The sequence below is a fragment of the Tuber melanosporum genome (assembly GCF_000151645.1).
Source record: "Tuber melanosporum whole genome shotgun sequence assembly, scaffold_30, strain Mel28".
NCBI lineage: Eukaryota > Fungi > Ascomycota > Pezizomycetes > Pezizales > Tuberaceae > Tuber > Tuber melanosporum.
This window is the reverse complement of record NW_003298975.1, coordinates 742,290-765,436: the sequence shown is the minus strand read 5'-3', so window position 1 is coordinate 765,436 and position 23,147 is coordinate 742,290. Positions and strand designations below refer to the sequence as shown.

The 23,147-nt window shown below is 46.0% G+C and overlaps 3 protein-coding genes; all 3 read left to right on the top strand.

Moving 5' to 3' along the window:
• Positions 1 to 7,316: 7,316 nt before the first annotated feature.
• Positions 7,317 to 9,958, top strand: GSTUM_00007000001 (uncharacterized protein). XM_002839093.2 has 8 exons: positions 7,317 to 7,716; positions 7,946 to 8,068; positions 8,179 to 8,290; positions 8,364 to 8,568; positions 8,627 to 8,782; positions 8,840 to 9,294; positions 9,348 to 9,420; positions 9,496 to 9,958. Exons 1-8 carry the CDS (start codon positions 7,674 to 7,676, stop codon positions 9,892 to 9,894), a joined length of 1,566 nt encoding a protein of 521 aa, XP_002839139.1. The 5' UTR covers positions 7,317 to 7,673; the 3' UTR covers positions 9,895 to 9,958.
• Positions 9,959 to 12,553: 2,595 nt separating this feature from the next.
• On the top strand, positions 12,554 to 15,276 carry GSTUM_00006999001 (uncharacterized protein; the record flags this gene model as incomplete). XM_002839092.2 has 6 exons in its annotated part: positions 12,554 to 13,373; positions 13,437 to 13,599; positions 13,662 to 14,674; positions 14,733 to 14,799; positions 14,855 to 15,023; positions 15,086 to 15,276. The coding sequence occupies exons 3-6, from the start codon at positions 13,761 to 13,763 to the stop codon at positions 15,274 to 15,276; spliced, it is 1,341 nt and encodes a 446-aa protein (XP_002839138.1). The 5' UTR covers positions 12,554 to 13,373; positions 13,437 to 13,599; positions 13,662 to 13,760.
• A 1,565-nt stretch (positions 15,277 to 16,841) lies between these two features.
• Positions 16,842 to 21,473, top strand: GSTUM_00006998001 (uncharacterized protein). XM_002839091.2 has 2 exons: positions 16,842 to 17,643; positions 17,717 to 21,473. The coding sequence occupies exons 1-2, from the start codon at positions 17,104 to 17,106 to the stop codon at positions 21,326 to 21,328; spliced, it is 4,152 nt and encodes a 1,383-aa protein (XP_002839137.1). The 5' UTR covers positions 16,842 to 17,103; the 3' UTR covers positions 21,329 to 21,473.
• Positions 21,474 to 23,147: the final 1,674 nt, after the last annotated feature.

Here is a 23,147-nt window from a genome sequence, read left to right as displayed (position 1 = left end):
TCTACCGGACATAAGTCGTACGACCATATAAGGTGTACGAGGAGGCACAATATAGCTACTTCAGGATATCACGAAACTAATTGTCAAGCTAAACAGAAGATCTGTCAAGTCAAGACCAGGATTCGGAACATGATCCATAAATGACAGACGAACTGGGAACCTGGCCTCACTGAGCTCGCCGCCTATATCAATGCTAGATATTCAGAAACTCTTGGAATGTCTCCATACAAGGCAATCTTCAGCCACCAATACCCTTTCCTGCCTACATCCCTATTCAAGAACTCCTCTATTCCCACCTCTGAAGACCATTTAAACTGCCATCCAGCTATCTGGAATGATACTTTCCAAGCTGTTAAAGCTGCACAATTCTGAAGTACAACTACTGCCCAGACATAACAGCGTAAACATATACCTGTTCTCCCCAGTAACATGCTTATGATCCATGGAAACATGTTAATTACCAATATTGGACGCAGCAAGAAACTACAACCACAATGGCGCAGACCTTGCAAGGTCTTATCCTTTGATGAGCATACAGAAAACTATGCTATCCAGATTGACTAATGCATGTACCGCCACAATACCGCCATTTTCCAAGCCTCCACTGTCAAATATTTCCACCCTAATGACAACTCTAAGTTCCTTGGAAGATGCTACTCTCCCTCTGCACCTATCATCATCAACAAGAAGGATGAATAGGAAGTTGAAGATATTCGAGACCACTGCCTCTGGCATGGAAATGACCAGTTCATGGTCAAATGGAAAGAATACCTAACGAGCGAAAATAGCTGGAAGCCACTAGAAGCATTAGAGCATGCTATGGACATGGTGAACAAGTAGTAGGAAGACAACATGCCAAATGATTCCCTACCGCCCACAATTAATTACATCATAATGTGCTGGATACCAACTATGCCAGAAACTGAGTGATGGCAACTTGAACTAAAAGTCAGAGATGGATTTTAGGCACCATACTTCGAGTCACAATTTGAAAACTCTGATGAGGAAAACCAGACTATGGAATAAGTCCTCGACAACCTTGTCTAGTCACCATTCACTATCCGAATACCATAACGATATCAAACTATGTAGAACTTAATATGAGGCTATAACAATAGCTTGTTGGACTATTGTTGAACTACGATGTTATCCAACCTGAAGACTCCTTCACTATCCTCTGGATAGACTACTGCCCTGATTGCAATAATACTTGGGTAGATGTAGAGTATAAATCTGGTATTCATGAGAACTGTGACCTGTAATTCTTTGAGTCTCATTGTTTTCTTAGAATTTCTTCTTGTCCCTGGTATAACACTTATGATAAAGAGCTTATAGTGAAAACTGAAGCTTTTAGTTTCTCAGACTCTGCTTTTGATAATTATTAGGTTTTATATATTTAAACAGTTGTTTTGTTTTGGGGAATATAACCAGTACAGGTACTTAGTTATTAGTTTTGTTTTATGTTTTATTTTAAGCATCACTTTGATACTTAGTTTGTTTTAAGTATCATTTAATAATTGGATTTGTTTTATGTTTTGTTTTAAGTATCACTTTGATACTTGATTTATTTTAAGTATCATTTAATACTTGGTTTTGTTTTATGTTTTGTTTTAAGTATCATTTTAATACTTAATGCATTTTTACCAAAGTGTATCCATTGGATACTTTTGATTAAGTATCATTTATGCTAGACATAAACAGATTTTGTATTTAAAGACTGCCTGATTCCACAATGGAAACAGCAGACTTCAACAGACAGTATTTCAATATACTTGGTTGAACAGTTACCTTTTTGTTTCTCAGTACACCCTCGAAGCCTCCTTTAGTTCTCAGCTCTCACCTCCTCTCTGGTAGAGCAAGCCACCTGCCAACTATTGTACCTTCTACCGATAACATGATTAGCATCTTGCAAACATGTTATATCCAGTTACCATTCTGGCAGTACAACAAATCTCATAGTTTCACTCATATACTAGTGTTTCCAAAGCTGTTCGTACACATAATAGTCTAACTAGTGAATGGTAAAGGGAAGTCCAACCTATTAAAACTCCAGAAATAAGCCGTAGTAGGCCAGTTGGATATTCTTGCTTATTATCTATTTGTGCAAGCAAGAAATGGTATGATAGTACTGAATGTGTCTTTATCCATGCAATTACTCCAGCCACTTCGGAGATAGTACTTTTCAGTCGAGTTGAGGTATTAATAATATCTTTTAAGATTAGATTAACCTATATCAACTTTCTTAGTTAGCAATTAATAAATATTTATATACACATTTAGATATTTTACCTGATAGGCCCAGCATGGAAGTGTTATTAGCGCTGAAAACATCTCTTCCAATAATGCTTTTACCTTTCGACTATCACTACCTTTATCAGCACATACTGCAATAACCTCTGTCTGCCAAATACCATTTTTGTCTTTCAAGGTACAAATTTGGACAACCATAAGCCTTTTTAATTCTTTTCTAGTTTTAGGAACCCTGGTGATATTCTCAACACTAAAAGTTAAATACCGACTACGAAAGTTCCCCACCATTCCCACTATTTTCTCATTTTTGATATTTTCCCATCAATATATATGTAACGAGACTCCACGGAGTATTATTACAATTGACTAAACCTATACCCATACCGGTATCAAGAGACTACCGTAGTAGGAATGGTGGTAGACTAGAGTCTACCGGCTAGAGGTACTGTTGATTAGGTACCTTGGTTGGGCATACTATACCTTACTAAGAAGTATACGGATACTAGTAAGGAGCAGTAGTTACCCTACTCAGTAGGGTAACCTAAGTAGTTAATTTGGGAGTTACCCTGAATTACTCAACAGTGAGTCCGAGTAGAGTTACCCTACCTTTGGACTAAAGTTACCCTGCCTTGGGCTATGGGTTACCCTGTTATGGAGCCAAGTTACTCTACCTTGAAAGTAACTTGTTACATAGGACTTCGGGGGAAGTTACTAGCTTGTTTATCACGCGAAACTATATAGGATATTCAAATCTCAGGTTGTACAGATCACTCCCGCACAACCAGTTGAGCTCTGAACAAGCTGTAACTTGGAGGTGTGGTGGCTAATACCCCCCTCTGGCCCAGTTATAAGTCTCTGGCATCAAGGGCTACAGCCTGGAGAGTTGCTGTAAGCCTAGTAAATATCTTCAGGTGGAGATACTCTTGTAACACCATATACGTTCCCGCTGTCAGTCCGACTGGAAGCTGTCTGCAGGATATATGAGGGGGTAGAGGTGAACCTGGAGAATAGTCTCCAGAGAGTTTCATGTAAAACAGACCAGAACTGATGGAGTAATACTACTCTGAAGTCTAAGGTAGTATGTGAGGTTACCGAAGGCTAGTAGGTGAGGTAACTGAAGTCCATTGTCCTGAAAGTATAATACTATTGGAGAATCATTAGGGACTTTGAGACACTAGTTTAAGGTCACAATAAGACCTATTTCTCGGAGGGTTAACTGTGGGTAATGCCTATTGGTAGTCAATATCCGAAGGGGTCTATCGGGAGAGCTACGTGGCCATTATCCGGAATGATCTGGAATAGAGTAGAACCGAATAGATTTTTAAGAGCTACAGATGCTTGTAGAAGACTAAGTGTATATGGGTAGAGAGTTCTATCAGGTATTGCATCTACTCGGGCATGACAGCTCACCACTGACATGTCCACGATGTGAAGAGTTTTTACTCCTGTAGTTGCATTGTAGATGCAGCGGCTAAAATACTTCTATTGGGTAGATGTTAGAAAACCCCAAGAGTAGTCTAGTTCGCTATAGGGGATCTTTGGTCCGACCCGTGGAGTTTAGCTAGGCAGCCCAAGGGAGTTGGGTGCTCGCGAATACAGAGTAGTGATGGGGAGCAACTGGTAGTATATAAAATCTACTTAAGTATATACGAGTTCTCCTCTACTCTGGCAATCAACTACCTCTTGAGATCAGGACTTAATTGAGTAAAAGCTGTGGCTTAACAATATTAAGTTTTACCATTTTGTTTCTTCAAACTCTACTGTTGAGACTTTTTGACATTTATTATATTTGTTCACTTTACGGAAGAATTCATTTCGGTACGGTCGCAACCTTGGGATCTATCTTCCCAGAGGGAGCCCCCGTTACACTATACAGAATGTAATCTGCTTACCCTTTATCAGACTTGCTGATTCTTCATTTGATATGCTAACCAATTTCTTAAGTAGGCTACCAATTTGCTGATGGTTAGGAATAGGAGCCATTGAATTTGCTAGCTAGATCATGCGCCAAAATTCAGGATCTTCCACAGCACATTCTGCTAACCCAGCAGAGAAAACTGCGCTTACAACTTGAAGTTGAAATTCCTCCTTTTCTATTTGACTAAAAGCTTTATGCTTTGCAGGTATGATGATAAACTGTTGCTGACCAAGACCACTACTACTACTGTTTATGATACTAGAGGCAGGACTGCTTGAACATGATTTTTTAATTATCAACTCAATATCTGGAGTGGTAGTTCAATGCTTCAAACTGACTTGTGTTGATCCTGGAATTGGCAACAAGCTGGTACTTCCTCTTCTATTGTGCTGTAACCTACCCACTCTTCTGTCATACTCTATTTTACCCCCTACTCTTATAGTGTTTATCCTCGATCCTAAACTACTAACTGTTCTTACAGGAACGGCACCAGTCTCATCATTGTACTCTGGGTATGGGTCTTCGCCATACTGTAACCAGTAACAGGTATTTTTCATTGCTGCCATAGCATGGGGGCATCATAGGAGGAGGTAGTTTAACATGACCTTGTGGTCACTCAGAAATGCTGATCCTTCCACTCAATGATTTGGCTAACTTATATTTAGATTACCCATCCATTTCCTTTAGGATTACATTTGACACTCACCCTCTTCTAACAGCCGTATTTCCTCCTCAGCGGTGAGGATCCGGATTCCATACACCTCTGGCTTCCCAGCCCGTATCCCCTCACTCCGCACCAAGAGACATGCCTTGCACCAGACACGATAAAAGGTAGCATTAACCTTCTTCTCTGATCGGATATAGAATTTCCAGTGTTCTCCTGAAATGGGAGGCATGTTCGCGTGAAATTTGCTGATACTAAAACAGGTATGATCAAACAGGTACGATAAGATTCTTGGTAGATTTTTTTTTCGCTAATTTACTCCACTTTCCTATGCAATGAATATTTCCCCCTACTTTTGCTTACTAAGATATTAAAGAACCCCCCCCTTCTATCCCCATTTTCAGAATCCCCGATTCAAACCCCCCCTTCTAACCCCCGGGTTCGATCACCGAAGGCCTTCTTTGCAACATTGCATGTGCACCACTCTTCTTTCCAGGTTCTCAATGAAAGTGTGTGTGTTGCCATGTGGTTTTCCTGTGCCCCCGGCTTGGCTATCCAATTCGGGAGCAGCACTTTCTTCCATGGCGCTTCCAAAACTTCTTCTAGCGCGACATTCGTTTTCATCCTTGTGAGGTCACATTTTCCCTTTCTTCAAGGATTAGGCTTGTTATTTTTTTTTCTCTTCCTTTCTTTTTGTCCTGCTCCTCTCCCGAACTTCCTTCATTCTCCTGCCCTTTTTATTTATTTATTTATTTAACACTTACCACGAGGCTTGAGCGTGTTTGTGAGACAGCAGGAAAAAAGAAAACAAAAAGGGATGTTTGGAGGAAAAGGTTGAGGGAAAAAAGGAAATAAATTTGGGGATTGGTAGCCTGCCTGCCTGCCCCCCCCCTCCTATGATACCCCATGTTGCGTTTGCCAGCGTACGCTGCTCTTGCCGTGATATGGTTTACTTTTCGCGCGCGAAGGTAACCACACTCGCTGCGGCTTGCATGGGAAGTGGGAGGAAGGGAGGGAAGGGAAGGGAAGGGGTTGGTTGATTGGTGGATTGGTGGATGGGGAAAGTGTGGGAAGTGAGGGGAGCATGGCATTTACTCGTACTCGAGCACGGTACGAAGGATAATGGGGACCTCATGGCAGCCGGGCTAACCTAGGAATTCCGGGGGTTTCTTTTTTGTGATTGTTCATCCAACTGATTTTTATTCTTTTTTTTTTCTAGCGAATTCATGGTTTCCGTGAGGATCTTGGATCGTATCCAATGGCTTTTCTTCTTTTGGATTCTGGTGCGTTAGAGCATAGCATTTGTTTATCACCGCGATTACCATATATGCTTTTCTTACTTGAACTACGGTATTATACCTTCTTACCTCATAGTGAAGTAGCACCCAGTGCAGAAGGTCGTACCTATGGTGGGAGCTAGCAACAGGTGCCCGCCTCGAGGGATGGGGGGAGTATGATACAAGTAGAGAGGGAGTGAAAAAAAAAAAAGAAGTTCTGTCATTGTAGTACTGCACTAGTGCAAGAACAGTACAATGTCATGATGCTTCAAGAAGCATCCATCATCTTGCTCTGAAGGGAAATACGTGATACCGGCAAGGGGTTTTTCTCATTATTATTGTTATTATTTTTGGGGGGGAACTCCCCTTTTTTGGGGCCTCCATCCCTTTTTCTACCCATGAAACCGCCGAGCGAGATAATTTCTCCCCAAACCCACCGAAGCCACCTTGTCTGTCAGTCTAGAATATCCCCCAACTGGCTCTTGTATTTCTGACTGTTAGTCTCCGTATGATATAGTACAACCTACAATCGCCTTGAACAAAATTGTATCATAGAAACCTCCCCTCCTCCTTATTCTCCCTCCTACTACTATACCCTTTCTCCTCTCCTTCACCCCCTCCCCCCAATTGTCACTGTAACAGCACCCTAAGCTCGGGTATTGTCTCCTTGTCTCTCCGCCTAAACCTTCCCTTCCCTTGTGCTGCTTTATGCTACTTCGCACGCTCTCTCCACGATCAGCCAACTACGACCTCCAAGACGTGCCATAATATCGGCCGACTTTATACACACTCTTATACCTTAAACACTTGCCTGCCTCACGCTGTGCTCCCGTCCACTCTATTTTGCCGCACTGTATCTCCACAAAAAACCTCTACGTCCCGCACAGTATCCTCACCCAAAGCCTCGAACATCCAAAAACCATTCTCACTGCTCCTGGCCCGATAGCACGCGGGGGAACAACCCTTGTCTTTAGAAGCCCAGTTTCTCACTTCCTATCCCCAATTCTACTGAGGGACCGCCAAAAAAATAAAATAGAGAGAGACAATAGGAGCTGATTGTGTAGAAACCAGTTGTTTCTCATTTTCGCCCTACGAGTGCCTCTTCTCGCACCCTGCCCCAACCCATTCCCTACTCACTCCACACCCACCCTTTCACCTCAACCTCACCGCTCCTTACTTACCATACCTTACCTACCTTTCCTCTCCATATCATCGCTCGTACCTTCTACCATACATCTCCCGATAGACATTCTAGAAGCCCTAGTTCCCTCCTCCGACCACGTTAATTAAATCCTATTACCCATCAAGCAAGCGAGACTTAACTTTACGACTTACAGCTTCCATCGGCCTTACCTCCCCTCCAACTACCGTACCGCGGCTCACGCACCAAACTTCCTCCCCCTTCACCTATCTGACAAACTTAACGGATCCGACCAAGAACCTTAAACGGACACACATATCCAACCTCTCTCTCAAAGAGGATACCAAATAAGTAAATAAATAAGAAACGTCCCTTACGAAACTCACCCATTCTGGCGTCGACATTGGTTAGCTGTTGGAAGTCATGGGGAATAGTAGTGGAAAGCCTGTTGTCTTCACAGAAGAGGGTTCGTTTTTTTCCCCATTCCGCCACACGGCCCTAATTCTCGCGTGGGAAAAACGTTGTCTTCGATCGCAGATCGAGAAGAACTTTATTTTTTTGCCCCATTTTTTTCTCTTCACCCTCTTGGCCGCAATCTTACCTGCTGGATTTTTCTTGAGGGATCAAATAAACTAAAGTGAAAGTGAAATAATGAATATGGAATCATAAACTGACGTGGGGGATAATTGTATTAGTGAACCTCAATCACTTCCGGTTACTGCGGGTTGTGGGGAAAGGGGCGTTTGGGAAGGTTAGGATTGTCGAGAGGAGGGATACAGGCTTGACATTCGCCCTTAAGTATATACGGAAAGATGAAGGTTTGTTTTTTGATATGAAGCTTGGGTTGGGTGATGGAGTGGGTGGGGGGGGAGGGGGGCGGGGAGTTAGAGTTGGACAATTTACTAATTGGGTCCTTGGTTACTACTAGTTGTTCGATCGGAGAGTGTTCGGAATATAATACGGGAGAGGCGAATGTTGGAGCAATTGAATCACCCTTTCCTTTGCAATCTCCGTTATAGTTTCCAAGATATCGAGTATCTGTATGTGCTAAGATCCTCCTCACCAGCTCCCCTATCGATGGATGTGATAGTTAATCAGTATCCCCCGCCATAGGTATCTGGTTGTTGATTTGATGAATGGCGGGGATTTGCGGTTCCACATTTCCCGGAAGACGTTCACGGAGGAAGCTGTGAGATTTTGGATCTCAGAACTGGCGTGTGCTCTCCTTTACATTCATGGAAGGGGTATTGTTCACCGTGATGTTAAGCCTGATAATATATTACTCGACTCCGATGGGCATGTGCATTTGGCCGATTTCGTGAGCTCCTCCTTATCCAATTGGGCCATCTCTTCTGTTTGGCTAATAGGAGTTCCAGAATGTCGCTTCCGATATTCATCCGGATCGTCCATTGTCCAGTAAGTCTGGTACGCTTGCATATCTGGCTCCAGAGGTTTATAGTGGGAATGGATACGATACTGGTGTTGATTGGTGGTCATTGGGTGTTGTATTTTATGAGTGCATTTATGGAAAGGTAATATTTGAGTCTTGGGAGTGTGAATTGGCTGTTGATACTAACTCTGGATTCTAGCGACCATTTACTTCGGATACGCATGAAACTCTTGGCAAGGAGATCATGAAGGCTTCTCCAAAGTACGCCGTCACAAAACCACCAGTCACCAGAGATTGTATGGACGCAATCCGAAGCCTACTGCAGCCGGATGTGACTAAACGGATTGGGGCAACTGGCTTCAACACTTTCACAAGCCATCCTTTCTTTGCAGATATCGATTTCGACGCATTAGAGAGGAAGGAGTATGATCCTGTGTTCAAGCCTTCCACTGAGAAGACCAATTTTGACGCTACATATGACCTTGAGGAACTGCTACTGGAAGAGGCGCCATTAGAGGCTCGAGCTAGAAGACAGAGACCTCGAGAGAGGTTAAAGGATGATGCTACGGCTCAGGAGATCAGGCAAGAAGAATTGCACAGAATGATAGAAACACTCTTTGAGCCATTCGATTATACTACGGCTGGATTTGACAGGTAAGTTGGACCTTTGCGTTATTTTTTGTTCACAATCTTACTGTCGAGCACAGCCCGACTAAGGGTGGTAGACATCCTGGGACGGTGGATCCTGCTTCTAAATCTGCCGGTGAACCTCTTGACTGGGTAAGGCCAATGAATTCTCCTCAGTCAGAAATAATGGGTCATACAAGTCCTGTTTCAATTAACACTACCCAAAAGTCCCAAAAGTCGTTAGTGGGTTCTCCTGCGTCTGGATCTCCCCCTATTCCATCATGCACGGATCTTCCTAAAGTGTGTCCACCACCTCGTTCGATGCCACCTACGGTATCCTCGACCGATCGCTCTAATATGAAGGAACAGCAGTTACAAAAAAGACAGAGTATTGGAAAGTTAAGGTCTGGTATGAGGAACCAGTCCTCAAGTGGTGGTGTGCAAGTGGTTTTGGACGAGGCTGGGTCATGGTCGGATCTGGCGGACAAATCATCACCGACACCCGTACGCTTGAAGCCGTCAGGAATGCTCGGATTCTTTTCGAAACGGAAAGGTCGGGCGTCCAGCCCAAAGCCGCAAGAGAGGGGCGTGCTCGGTCGTGAGGGGGCCAGAGTTGCTATTGCATGACATCGAGCGTTACTGGGGAATAGTTCCGTCAAAAGTATCATTGGGGCGTACAGAAACTTTTACTCTACTATGAGAATTTGCAATCCTTTTTTCCTTTCATTTCACTTTCCTTTCCTTCTATTTCGATGTCTTTATTTTACTTCTTCTACTACTACCCCCCTTTTTTTTCCCTTCTCGTCATCCACTTCGAGGACTTTACCATACTGTAAAATGCAGAGGGGTAACAGTAGATTGATGAATGGTGTAAGTTAGATGGTACGATTTTCTTTTTTTGTGTTGTTATTTCCCCTTATTGTCTGTCATCTTTTTTATATCTCATGGGCTTTCATTTTTCTCATACCTATCGTGATTCCCCTCCCCTCTCTTTCCACTTCTACCTTGGATCCATCTTATTTGTTCAAAATAACGGCATAAGTTTCGGGGTATTTTGCGGAGAAAGCATTCGAATTTTTCTTCTTCCTTCCTTTTCGTGATTTTCTCATTATTATTATTTTTTTGTTCGTTTATTACTGTGGGATTCTGAGCTCCACCATTATCTCCTTTGTCTCTTCCCCCTCTCAGCTGAGTGTAGCCACAGTAGTTTATTTCTTGTGAATAGTTGATGGTTGACGGGGGATATAACCTGATGTGCAGGGTTCCCTTTTTTGTTACTCTTTCTCCCCTTCTCTGGGCCTCCTACCGCTCTGTCGCTCGCGTGGTTGTGCCGATTATTCGTGCACGGTACTACCGGTATGCCATGTGGAGGTATGATACAGTAAACGGGATGAAGCAAAGTCCTGTGCAGTGTAAAAAAAAACGTGCGGATGGCGTGCATGGGGGGAAGAAGGGGCGGGATGGACGGACCGGTTCCTCCCTTTTTCCCCTTGTGGAGATTGAGAATGGGAATTAAAAATTTGTGTGGCAGATTGTCTGTGCACATATGAGCGTCGTCACTAGGTTCAGACACAATATCAGGTACTCGAGTACGAGTACAGTCCTGTATCCGAATATACAGTACTTCATGATGCTAGTATTCGTACTCTACTCGTACAGTACGATACCATACATCATAGCCTATCACATTGCACCGCGGTGAAAAGTGGGACATGGAGGAGGGGTGGTGCAGTAGGGGTTGTGGAGCCTCACTTATATGCACTTTCTTCCAACCTCAGACTCTGGAATTGAAATTGGCCCGTTGCTATACCAGTACCGTAATGTGTGATACTCGGTGGTGCTGGGAGACAGGCGCTATCCTATGATATTAACTTATACCAATTCCCCGTTCTCACTTTTGGTGGACTCAACGAGTGCTAGATATCGCGCTCTGTGCCCTCAGTATGATAGAGAGATCCACAGGACCACCGCTCCGATCGCCAGTGCGAATACACAAATTTCCAACAGTGGGGCACGACAAAAACCAGCAGCGGGCGACGAACAGGGATCAATTAACAAGTTTTTTTGTTTTTTTGTTTTTTTTCGTTGCCCTGCAAGTATGGATACTGAACGTTGACAAACTACTCTAACCTTTTTTACTCGTCAAACACCCCCCTTGTTTGTCACTCGCTGGTTTTCGTCGTTCTGCCTTCGTTGAAGAGTGTATACTGTAGTACTAGCACTGTTCTCGAGTACTGTACAGTACCGGTGATGTTATTTCTAAGGTTAGCTTGTCCCTGTTTCTGTTGAGCCATTATTCACTGAACTTTTGATTTTTCCGTTCCCTTTTCTTTTTTTTTTTTTTTTGGGGGGGGGGGACGGGGGGTTAAACATTGCGGTTGGGGTTAGTCCCGCTATGTTTGGTTGGTTATCATACTGTGGGGAGCGTGGTGGTGGCTGTTTTGCAAGACTCTGTGCACGAGTATGATGATACAGGGTGCAACTGCACGGTAGGGAGCTTGTCCCGGATTGTTCAGGTATTGGTTGGGATTGTTGTTGTTTGGTCTGCAGTGCCGAGAGTGGGTGGCTGGCTGGCTTTAAAGCAAGGGGAGCTTTAGGGTCTTGATTGGGTTTGCGCTCGGGGGGAAGGGAGAGGAGTGGGGTAAATACCGGCATCATAAATTTATCCTATCATAGCGATCTGGCATCCGAGGGGGATGTGTGATTGTTGGCACTGAACTGGATTTTTCATGGTGTTTAAAAATAGTGTTTCCATGGTATTGATCTACAAGTACCCTACCCTACCGGTAGTCCGTCACCCCTCCCGAGAGATCGGTAGATAATCATCCTCGGCTTGAAGCTATAGCAATTCACTTCGGGATCTCGTCGCCCCCCTCGGGCGCGGCTCCCGACAGACTATCATACCAATTACTGTGAAGGAGGGCTGCTCGGGTACGAACCGCTGCGTACCGATATCCGAATAGCAGTTCATGATGAGAAAGCACTGGACTGGACTGGACTGGACTGGACTGGACCGAACCGGACCGTTATGCTATCATCAAACATCCCAATGTGGTTTTAGGGCTTTTTTGATTTAAACTTTGTCCCGAGCCACGTGCCTGAGCCTCAATCCGGGCTTTTTCAGGAACCGGGCGACAAGGCCAGAAACGGGAGAGCGGCCGAGAGGAGGGGAGGTTGACTTGTCTGTCCACCACACAGCAACGCAGCGCGGCCCCGCCCAGAATGCCTGTGCGTTCCTCTGGCAACGGCTGAACCAAAACAACTTCGTCACCTATCCTGCCGTGTCCTTGAGAAATTTTTTTTTTTCAGCTGCGAGGTTTCGTGTTCACCTCTTTTTCCTCTCATTTCTTCTTCTTCCTCGCTTCATACCTGTTGTATTATACCTGCAGGAGGAGAGGAAAGGAAAAGGGTATTGTGCCTTTTTTTCTATTTATTTCTTATACTATTTTACGAATAAGGGTTTTTTTTTCCTGCTGTTGCGAAATCTTGCTTGCTCTCCCTGCTGCATTACCAGAGCTTCACGAAGCGTGGGAGGTGTGGTAAAAAGCAAAGTAAGAAATAAAAAATAAAAAAACCGAAAACCGAAGATAGGTGAGAATTGTCGAATTTGTTTGTTAGCTGACTTACTACTCGTACCTGAGCTGCGTGTCGAAGGGGGGCGTGTACGTGACGAACTTGACTCTTGATTTCGACTTTCGCTTTCGGCTCCTACTGTACTTTTCCCTTCATTCCTCTTCCGCATTGATTAGGTTTGTGATTCGGCGTCGAACCGGAAATGACAAAGTACGCTTATTCTCACGGGAGGGTACCATCTGACGATTCTGTCGACCCGGTAGCCACGGAAAAGCACAAGAGACGGCGCCGAGAACGGGATCTGGAAAGGGGCGAGAGTAGGCGTCACCACCGACGGGCAGGCGCTGCCGGCGAAGGTGGGGGGGATAGGCCGAGGAGGAAGAGGAGACGGAGGTCTGTTCCTGCAGGGGCCTATGACGCTGGTGAGCATTCGGGGCATAGGGATGGGAGGGCTCGGAGAAGTAGGAGTCAGAGTGCACCCCCGCCCCCGCCCCCGCCGGAGAAGAGGAGGAGGAGGTGTGGGTCTTGCTTTTGTGAGCTTTTTTCTTTCTATTAAAGGAGGTAGGGGGTAAAGGGCTAATTGGGGTTTTTTTTAGGGATCTTGTTTGGTTTGACAATTATCCTGTTGATCATACTTATTCCTGTTGGGGTACTGGTTGTTGGTAAGAGAAAGGGCGCTGCGGGTGGTGGGATTGAGGAGGGGTTGGGGAAGGGCGAAAGGGTGGGAGCATCGGCGATATTGATGCTTCTAGTATTCCGGTATGCTCGTTTTCCTCGGCTGGGTTTGTTTTCGTGACGCTGGCTGACTATCTGGGGCACAGTCCGAGTATAAGGGAACTTATTATGACCCGTTTACTTGGGTTGATACGCAGGATTTTAACCTTACCTTTACCGACCGGAAAGTCGGAGGTCTTCCTGTTATGGGTCTTTGGGATGACTACGATGATTCCGTCCAGGCGAATGAGAATGTTCCACCTTTGAACCAGGAGTTTCCATATGGGACTAAGCCTATTCGTGGTGTCAATCTTGGAGGATGGCTTATTGTTGAACCTTTCATCACACCGTCTTTCTTCAATAAGATTGATTCTAGGTTTGGCGTTGTGGACGAATTCACTCTTAGCAAACATCTTGGCCCTACCAATGCAGCAAAGACAATTGAACAACATTACGCAAACTTCATTAACGAGAGCGCTTTCCGGGAAGTTAGGGACGCCGGGCTTGATCACGTTCGTATTCCTTTCGGGTACTGGGCTATCATGACTCTGGGCGGCGATCCGTTCGTTCCGATGATCTCTTGGAGGTACTTGCTACGGGCGATTGAATATGCGAGAAAGTATGGATTGAGAGTCAAGCTCGACTTGCATAGTGTGCCTGGAGGAGCCAATGGCTGGAACCATAGTGGTAAACTCGGGCCAATCGGGTGGTTGAATGGGACGGACGGAGATACCAATGCTCAAAAGACCCTGGACATACATAACCAGATGGCGACATTCTTTTCCCAACCTCGATACAAGAACGTGGTGACTATGTACGGTCTTGTCAACGAGCCGAAGATGATCTTCCTTGATGCGGACAAGGTTATTGAGTGGACCGTCAAGGCTCATGGGGTTGTTCGTAAGGCAGGTTATCAGGGGTACATTATTTTCGGTGATGGGTTTAGAGGGTTGGATAACTGGAAGGGTGAATTCAAGAGCTTGGATAAGATGTTGCTCGACGTCCATCAATATGTCATCTTCAATAATGTGCAGATTTCAGCAACGCATTCCGCTAAAGTCAAATTTGCTTGTGATGGATGGGGCCAGCAGATGGCGCGGAGTGTTGATACTTCCACTGGGTGGGTGGTCATCTATGGTAGCAATTTGAGGGATATTGGCCGCTGATTATGATTTTAGGTTTGGACCTACCATGGTTGGCGAATGGGGACAAGCTGAGACGGATTGCACACCTTATCTTAACAACGTAAGTCTTTAATTTGTGGGGGATAGCATTTCGCAGAATTTCTAACTTGTGATAGGTTGGGATTGGATCGCGCTGGGAAGGCACACTCAATTCTGGAGATCCGCTCACTCAGACCGACACGCCGAGCTGTCCCGGTGGAAAAGGGTGCTCGTGCGAAGGAGCTAATGCCAATCCCTCCGATTATTCAAAGTCATATAAGAAATTTCTCCTTATGTTTGCTGAAGGTATTTACCCTAATATTATTTGGGGTGTCACAGCTGGACTCGTACTAAAGTTTTCATTATAGCCCAGATGGATTCCTTCGAAAAGTGCTGGGGGTGGTTATACTGGACCTGGGACACCGAAGCCGCCACTCAATGGTCCTACAAGAAGGGTCTTGCGGCTGGAATACTTCCCAAGAAGGCATACACCCGCTCCTTCAAATGCGGCGATACGATCCCGGACTTTGGAAGTGAGGGATTACCAGAAACCTATTAGGTTGGCCACCCCCGCTTCTTTGTCTTTTCTTATTATTCCGGAGTTTGGGGGATTGGTGCTTTGTTTTCTTCATATAAACACTCGATGTGGCACATGCATATATAATGATGATGCGATAATGTGCCGACCTATTTTTTATGAGCGAAACGTTTTGTCATATTATACCTTTGTTGAATTGCATTTGGCGGTAGAGGATAATCGAGCATTGGGAGAGATTTGTGAATGTGTAGCTTTAGTTGTATAAATCAAAAGGCCTATCGGTGGGCATAGAGAATTATAAAGTTACTCGCGCTGCTCATAAGCCTGGTTCCAGTGTCCCAGTAGAAAACTTGAGGATTGTGAAAATGACCTGAAAACTGAGATTTTAAACTCTACCGTATTTCCAAAGGTAATTTTTAGCCCAACCTCTCATAGTTCCTCACTAAGTCTGCCAAGATCACCTTGGAGGAATAGCATTGGGTGGCTTTGCCCGATGCGAGCTATCAGGATGGCTTTATGGTGCAGTATAGTACCTCTCTTTTTCTTTCTTTCTTCTTTCTTTTTCTCTTGGTGCTATTGGACATTTATTGACAATTGCACTCCATCAATACCAAATCCCAGCATACTGGACCCCGTTTGGCATGATTCACCGAGCTGCAATGTTGACGGGAAGTGCATAAAAAAATTTTTTTCCTTTTCTTTCCTTCCTTCTACCGGTGCTCGGGTACCGTGTCTGAAGTAGACAGGAACAATGTTTTTCCGAGCAACCCCGAGTCAATTGACAAACTAGCCCAGCTCCTCCTCATTGCGCTGATGGTAGTGCTAATTCTTAGGGACACAGTTTCTGGTTCTCCGTCTCTGGGACGTGCCGCAAGATTAGAATACGATAGTAGGTTGCCACCAGTTTTTTTCCGACCTTCAAAATGTCACAATAATGACGAGTGGTTGATGGTTTGGACTAAGAAGTCAAGTCATAGTGTCATGTCGGGGCCACCACACACACGATAATGTGCCTGAGAATTGTAGTTTTGTGTATAAGAGTTAGGTATGTACGAGTAGTATTAGTGAATGGCGAGGCTGGGCACCCCTGCTGGATTACTGGTCAGGGATGACTTTTTTTTTATTGATTTTTTTTTATTGCATTGCGTATTTGTTTGTATCATACCGGTATGCGATTGATGGTAGGTTCGTAATTTGACTTTCAAATATGCATCGGTTGCGTATTTGATTATGACAGAGTTTCTTCGTTGACTTTTCCTTTTTCCTTATGATACCTCTACCATACATCATAATATTATGTTGTTTTTAGTCCGCCTCCCTGTAGCATATAGGGTCCTATGCACCCTCGGGGATGGGGATAATGAAGCAAGAAGTACGAGCACAACCTCAATCAAGAATTATCACAGCTTTCACTGTGATTAATATGTGAGTTAGTGGTTGTTATTATGGAGGGTGGGGTGATATTGGCCGGACCAATATTTCAGCAACCGCTGTTTTGGTCACGTTATGATAACCTGATTACCGAATTGTGTGTTATTGTTAAAATGAGGGTTGGAGGTGACAACCACTCGTACTGTACGGTAGACACGCTCTTAAACCACAGCATATCTATGATAGCCCTTGGTGTGACTGGCGGAAATCCTTGGTTTCGAAAACTGTGGTTTTGCATTTTGATTATGATACCGCTAATGGGCACTGGGGTTACTTTTATAGCAGAACCTCGGCATACCCCACTACCCATCAAGGTGGGGCGGCCAAAATTTTAGCCAACGACAACCCCTCCATTTCTCCCTCCTCTTCCTCTCTCCCGGCCATCAACACTTCCATACTTTTACACACCCATATACGATGGCTAGCTCTCCTCCAGAGCGGAGATACCTAGCTCTCCCGGGCCCACCGGCTAATTCCTCGTTCCGTCTAGAGGAGATCCAAAAGGCCATAGATTCCGCAGTCTCCGACACCAACAGGGTCGTCTCCATCCGCTCAATTTTCATACACTACGTCTGCCCCCAGGATGGCGTGGACGTGAGTATCTTAGAAGATGTGAATTCGAAGGAGAGGAAATGCCTAGACCAGTTGTTGCACTATGGCGACAGGTCCTCAAGGTTGAGCGATGACGAGGAGACTGGGAAATTGACTGCGTACGCTAAGGGTCAGAAGGAGGTGGACTTTATGAACAATACTTTGGTACTTTCAGTGTTTCCCAGGAAGGGGACTATTAGTCCTTGGTCTTCGAAGGCGACGTCCATTGCGCATGTCTGTGGGTTGGAGAGCTATGTTAAGAGAATTGAGAGGGGAGTTTTATTTTCTGTGGCGTTTGAGAAGGAGGTTGGGCTTGGTGGGGTGTTTGGAGGGGTGGATAATGTGCTGTTTGATCGTATGACTCAGGTGCATACTCGCCTAACCTCTGGTTGTTTTTGGGTGAAAGGTGATTGGGGCTGATGTGTGTTTTTCGATCTAGACATGTCAAACAGAACCCCCTAATTACGAAGGGTTGTTTGGCACCCATGAGCCACTTCCGGTTGGGCAGGTCGATCTTCGATCTTCTGCAGCTTCGCCATTGGAAGCCATTGAGTCGGCGAATAGAACGTTGGGTCTGGCATTGGACTCTTTTGAGATGAGGTATCTCCTTGAGGCGTTCTCTGATGCTGGCCCATGTCCTCGGAATCCCTACGATGTCGAGCTGTTCATGTTTGCTCAGGTGAACTCGGAACACTGCCGCCACAAGCAGTTTAACGCATCCTGGGAAATTGATGGGCAGGCAAAGCCATACTCTCTCTTCGAGATGATTAGAAACACACATAAAATCAGCCATGATCACACCATCTCTGCATACTCTGATAATGCAGCTGTACTTGAAGGGAATAATGGCGTGCACTGGGCGCCGGACCCAGAGTCGAAGGAGTGGATATCTACACAGGAAATGGTACATTTCGTTGCTAAGGTCGAAACACACAATCACCCAACTGCCGTCTCGCCATACCCCGGCGCTGCCACCGGCTCTGGTGGTGAGATTCGCGATGAGGGTGCTGTGGGTCGGGGATCCAAACCAAAAGCTGGGCTAGCAGGATTCAGCGTGTCGGACCTTTTGATCCCTGGGCACCAGCGACCTTGGGAATTGAGCGTTGGCAAGCCCCACCATATTGCCAGCCCCTTAGATATCATGCTTGAGGCGCCTATCGGATCGGCAGCATTCAATAATGAATTTGGGAGACCGTGTATCCTGGGCTATTTCCGGACCCTGACGACAACAGTTGAGCATAGAAACGTGAAGGAGATTAGAGGATACCACAAACCTATCATGCTTGCTGGTGGGCTGGGGACTGTTCGCCCCGTGCATGCTATTAAGGAGGCTGGAATGATCGAGCCGGGGGCATACTTGATTGTTCTTGGTGGTCCGGCAATGCTGATAGGGCTGGGTGGAGGTGCGGCTAGTAGTATTACTTCCGGCGAGGGATCGATAGATCTCGACTTTGCTTCCGTTCAGAGAGGGAATCCGGAACAGCAGAGGCGTGCACAGATGGTTATTGATGCTTGTGTAGCTATGGGGAAAGACAACCCTATAAGGTCTATTCATGATGTCGGTGCTGGTGGGCTTTCGAACGCTCTTCCGGAGCTGGTACACGATGCTGGTTTAGGGGCTGCTTTTGAGCTTCGAGAGGTTGAGAATGCCGATAAAGGAATGAGTCCTCTGCAGATATGGTGTTGCGAAGCTCAGGAGCGGTATGTCATGGCTGTGGCAGAGTCCGGCTTGAAGACCTTTGTAACAATCGCCAAACGGGAGCGCTGTGGGTTCTCTGTTGTTGGTAGGGCTGACGGGGGAAGTGAAGCAGAGCGAAGGTTAGTCCTCAAGGACAGGGACAGTAGGGACCACCTTAAAGTCATCGACCTTCCCATGTCGACGCTGTTTGGAAAACCTCCGAAGATGCACAGGAATGTTGCAACCCGAGATCTGGACCATGCTCAGTTTGATACTAGCTTGGAAACCTACCTCCAAAATTTACCCCTGGAAGACCGCTTGGTTGAGGCTGTGGATAGGGTGTTGAAGCTTCCCAGTGTTGGCTCCAAGAACTTCCTCATCACTATTGGCGACAGGACTGTTACTGGGCTGGTCACTCGGGATCAGATGGTCGGCCCTTGGCAAATCCCTGTTGCGGATGTCGCCGTTACTGCAACTTCGCTATCTGAAGAATCAGTCACAGGTGAAGCCATGGCAATGGGCGAGAGGCCAACTCTGGCTCTTATCTCCCCTGCAGCATCTGCACGTATGGCCGTTGCAGAGTCTATACTCAATTTGGCCGCGGCAGACATCCAAGGCGGCCTAAAGCGTGTCCGGTTGTCGGCAAACTGGATGGCAGCCGGTAGTCACCCTGGTGAGGGAGCGGCTTTATACGAAGCTGTTGAAGCTGTCGGAATTGATCTTTGTCCAAAGCTGGGGATTAGCATTCCTGTTGGAAAGGATTCTATGAGTATGAAGATGAAGTGGAAGAGCAATGGTGAAGATAAGGAGGTCACTGCACCGGTATCACTCGTTGTCACTGCCTTCGCTGCTGTTGAACATGTTGGCAAGACCTGGACTCCTGCACTGAAGCGGGAGAAAGGATCGGAGCTTGTTTTTGTCGATTTGGCCCTTGGTAAGAAGGAGATGGGTGGGAGTGCTCTTTGTCAGGTATTCCAACAAGTTGGAACTGATGCTCCCAATGTGAGAGACGCTGGGATTATCAGGACCTACTTTGATGCGTGCAAGAAGCTCAGAGAGCTTGGGATTGTCCACGCATATCATGACAGGAGTGATGGTGGTCTATTTACTGCGATCGTTGAGATGGCATTTGCGGGAAGGGTCGGTGTCGATATAAAACTGAGGGGCTATGCGGATAGTAGAAACCCCAAAGACATTATAGCATCCTTGTTCAACGAGGAACTTGGGGCAGTCTTCCAGGTCAGCGAATCTAATCTTGGAGATTTTGAGGATGCCTTTGGGAATTCTGGGTTCCCAAAACAATACCTCTATACCATTGGAGTGGTCAAGACTTCCGATGACCAAACTATTAGCATTGACCATGATGGGGAAGTCGTCTACGGCCGCACTCCCCGAGGAGAGCTCCAGCAGAAATGGTCCGAAACCTCCTACGCAATGCAACGTCTGCGTGATAATCCTGTCTGCGCTGACCAAGAATACGAGAACATCCTCGACGACGACGACCCAGGCCTAACCTACACCCTCACATTCACCCCCTCCAATCTCCTTTTCACCACCGCCCCAACTTCCAAACCCCGTGTAGCCATCCTCCGCGAACAAGGCGTAAATGGCCACGCCGAGATGGCCTTTGCCTTCAAGCTGGCCGGGTTCACACCTGTGGATGTTCACATGACAGATATAATTGGTGGGAACACCTCACTCTCGGACTTTGTCGGTCTCGCTGCATGCGGTGGATTCTCCTACGGCGACGTACTAGGCGCCGGTGCAGGATGGGCCAAATCCGTTCTCCTGCACGAGAAGACCAGACAGGAATTCGAAAACTTCTTCAAGACGCGCAATGACACTTTCGCACTGGGTGTCTGTAACGGCTGTCAATTTTTCAGCAGACTCACCTCCTTAATCCCGGGAACCGAATGCTGGCCAACATTCGAGCGTAACATAAGCGAGCAGTACGAGGCCCGCCTTTGCATGGTCGAAATTTCAAACCCCCCTGGCCTCGAGGCGCCTAGCGTCTTCTTAAACGGAATGCACGGGGCCTGCTTCCCCGTTGCCACCGCTCACGGCGAGGGCAAAGCCACTTTCGCATCCGCTCGTCAGCAATTCAACCTTGAGGCCTCCGGTCTCGCCTCCATCCGGTATGTGGATAACAGAGGCAATCATACCAACCGTTACCCGTACAATCCGAATGGATCCCCCGACGGGCTCACCGGTGTCAGGAATACGAATGGGAGGGTGTTGGCTATGATGCCGCATCCGGAGAGGTCTGTTCTACAGGAGGCGGTTAGCTACAAGCCCGCTGGGTGGAGAGGGGATTGGGGTGGTGTCGGTCCCTGGGTAAGAATTTTTAGAAGCGCGAGGAGGTGGGTTGGGTAGTCATAGTTTATCACTCGGATGGATTTTGCTCTTTTTTTTTTCCCCTTCATAGGCTAGGCGTGCGGACGGTGTGATGAGATATCTTGGATTAGCTCCTTTTTTTTCTAGCGGTGGTAGATATAAATGAACCAAATTTTCCATCAAAGGTTTCCAACACCTTTAGTGACGCTGTGCTGTGCTCCATGGTTCGAGGGTTTCTCTCTCTGTATGATAGTCATGTATCATTCTGAACACCGCATCGTACGTGGTCCGGCCCACGTACACAGAAGCCCTGACACGAATCACAAGGCAAAATAGCCCAACTTCTACAAACAAACATACTGTATATGCACAATTCCACGGCTTCCAAAAGACAAATCCCAACTTACGGGAAACAAAAGAATGGGGGAGTGAAAAATCAAGGATGCAAGATATCATACGCTACTGGTTCCAGAGAGGGTCGAACTCCCGACCCTGGCGTAACATACGAAATATTAGCACCACGCTCTAACCAAATGAGCCATGGAACCGTGGAAAAGGCAGTGACTATAGGAGTAATTAGGGATTCTGGGGGGGGGGGTGGTATGCTTCTGGTGTAGGGTGTAACTGGCGATTCACGCGGGACACGAGCCGATCCTTGTGGCCATTTATATGAGCCTTTTGGGACCTTTTTATTCCGAAAGGGGGCGAGTTGTGAGAGGCCTTGATGGAGCGGTATGATTTTTATTTTATTTTTATTTTATTATTCTTACTTTATCTACTTGCGTGTCTACTGTTAGAGATCGTGACTTTAGCAGCTCCCAAAAATCCGAGAGAAGAAAAAAAAACCCTTAGACGACATGGGTGCCTGCTCGTTAGATATGGATAGAGTTTTGCAACTGACTTGCCAAGTTAGGACGGTAGAACCACTTTTTTTTTTTTTTTTTGTAAATCGGCTCCTCACTCCCTTTACTTACCACTACTTATGATACTCATGTTCACAATGGTGGTGGAGTACGTGCTGCTGACCACTGGCAGGAGGAAGAAGGTGGGGCTTGAAATACAACCTGCCTGCTCGCCTGCCTGAGGGGACTGACTGGCCGACCGACGCGTGAAGAGGATGAAGTTGGTTGGTTGGTTGGTGGAGGAACTGGTCGAGGGGGACTCGGGATAATAATGCGATATACAAGTGGAGGGAGGTCTCATAGTTTCCGGCTTTTTTTTTTTTTTTTTTTTTGTTTTTCCATTTTTAAAAAATTCTGTTGATCACATCGATCTGCTGGTGTATATATATCATGCCTTTTGGAACGGTGTTTGTTGCCAGTTGGTTTATGTCGGTTCATTGTAATCTGTGAGTTTTAATGGTTGAGGGAAATTTCTATGATGGCTTTGACGGGGCTGGGAAGCTATAGTAGGTATGTGCACACTTAGTATGTGAGAGAGAGAACTGTATGGTACCGGTATAATATGATACATGCTAGAGTAGGCATGGCTGAGCATGGTTGTGCGTTCATCTTCCTTGGCCCCCGGATGATGAGACAGGCCAGCAATTTACCCCCAAGTATGATATTATGTCCCTCTTCTTATCAAAAAGTATCTAATGAGTTGAGATTCCTGGAAAGAGAGTGGATTGGTCCAGGTTATAGGCTGATTTGTTGGTATCGGAGTTGATATTGCGGGTTGATATTGCTGGTTGACGGATAAGGGCAGAGGGTTTGTTGTTACACCGTTGCCGGCAGGTTAATTATTATCCTCGTTATTTTCCTGAGTTGCAGAGTGTGGGGATGTCAACCACCGAATTCTAATCTTGGTGATCCACAGGGTACAATCTGGATGGCTGTCACTCAACCCAAGCCAACCG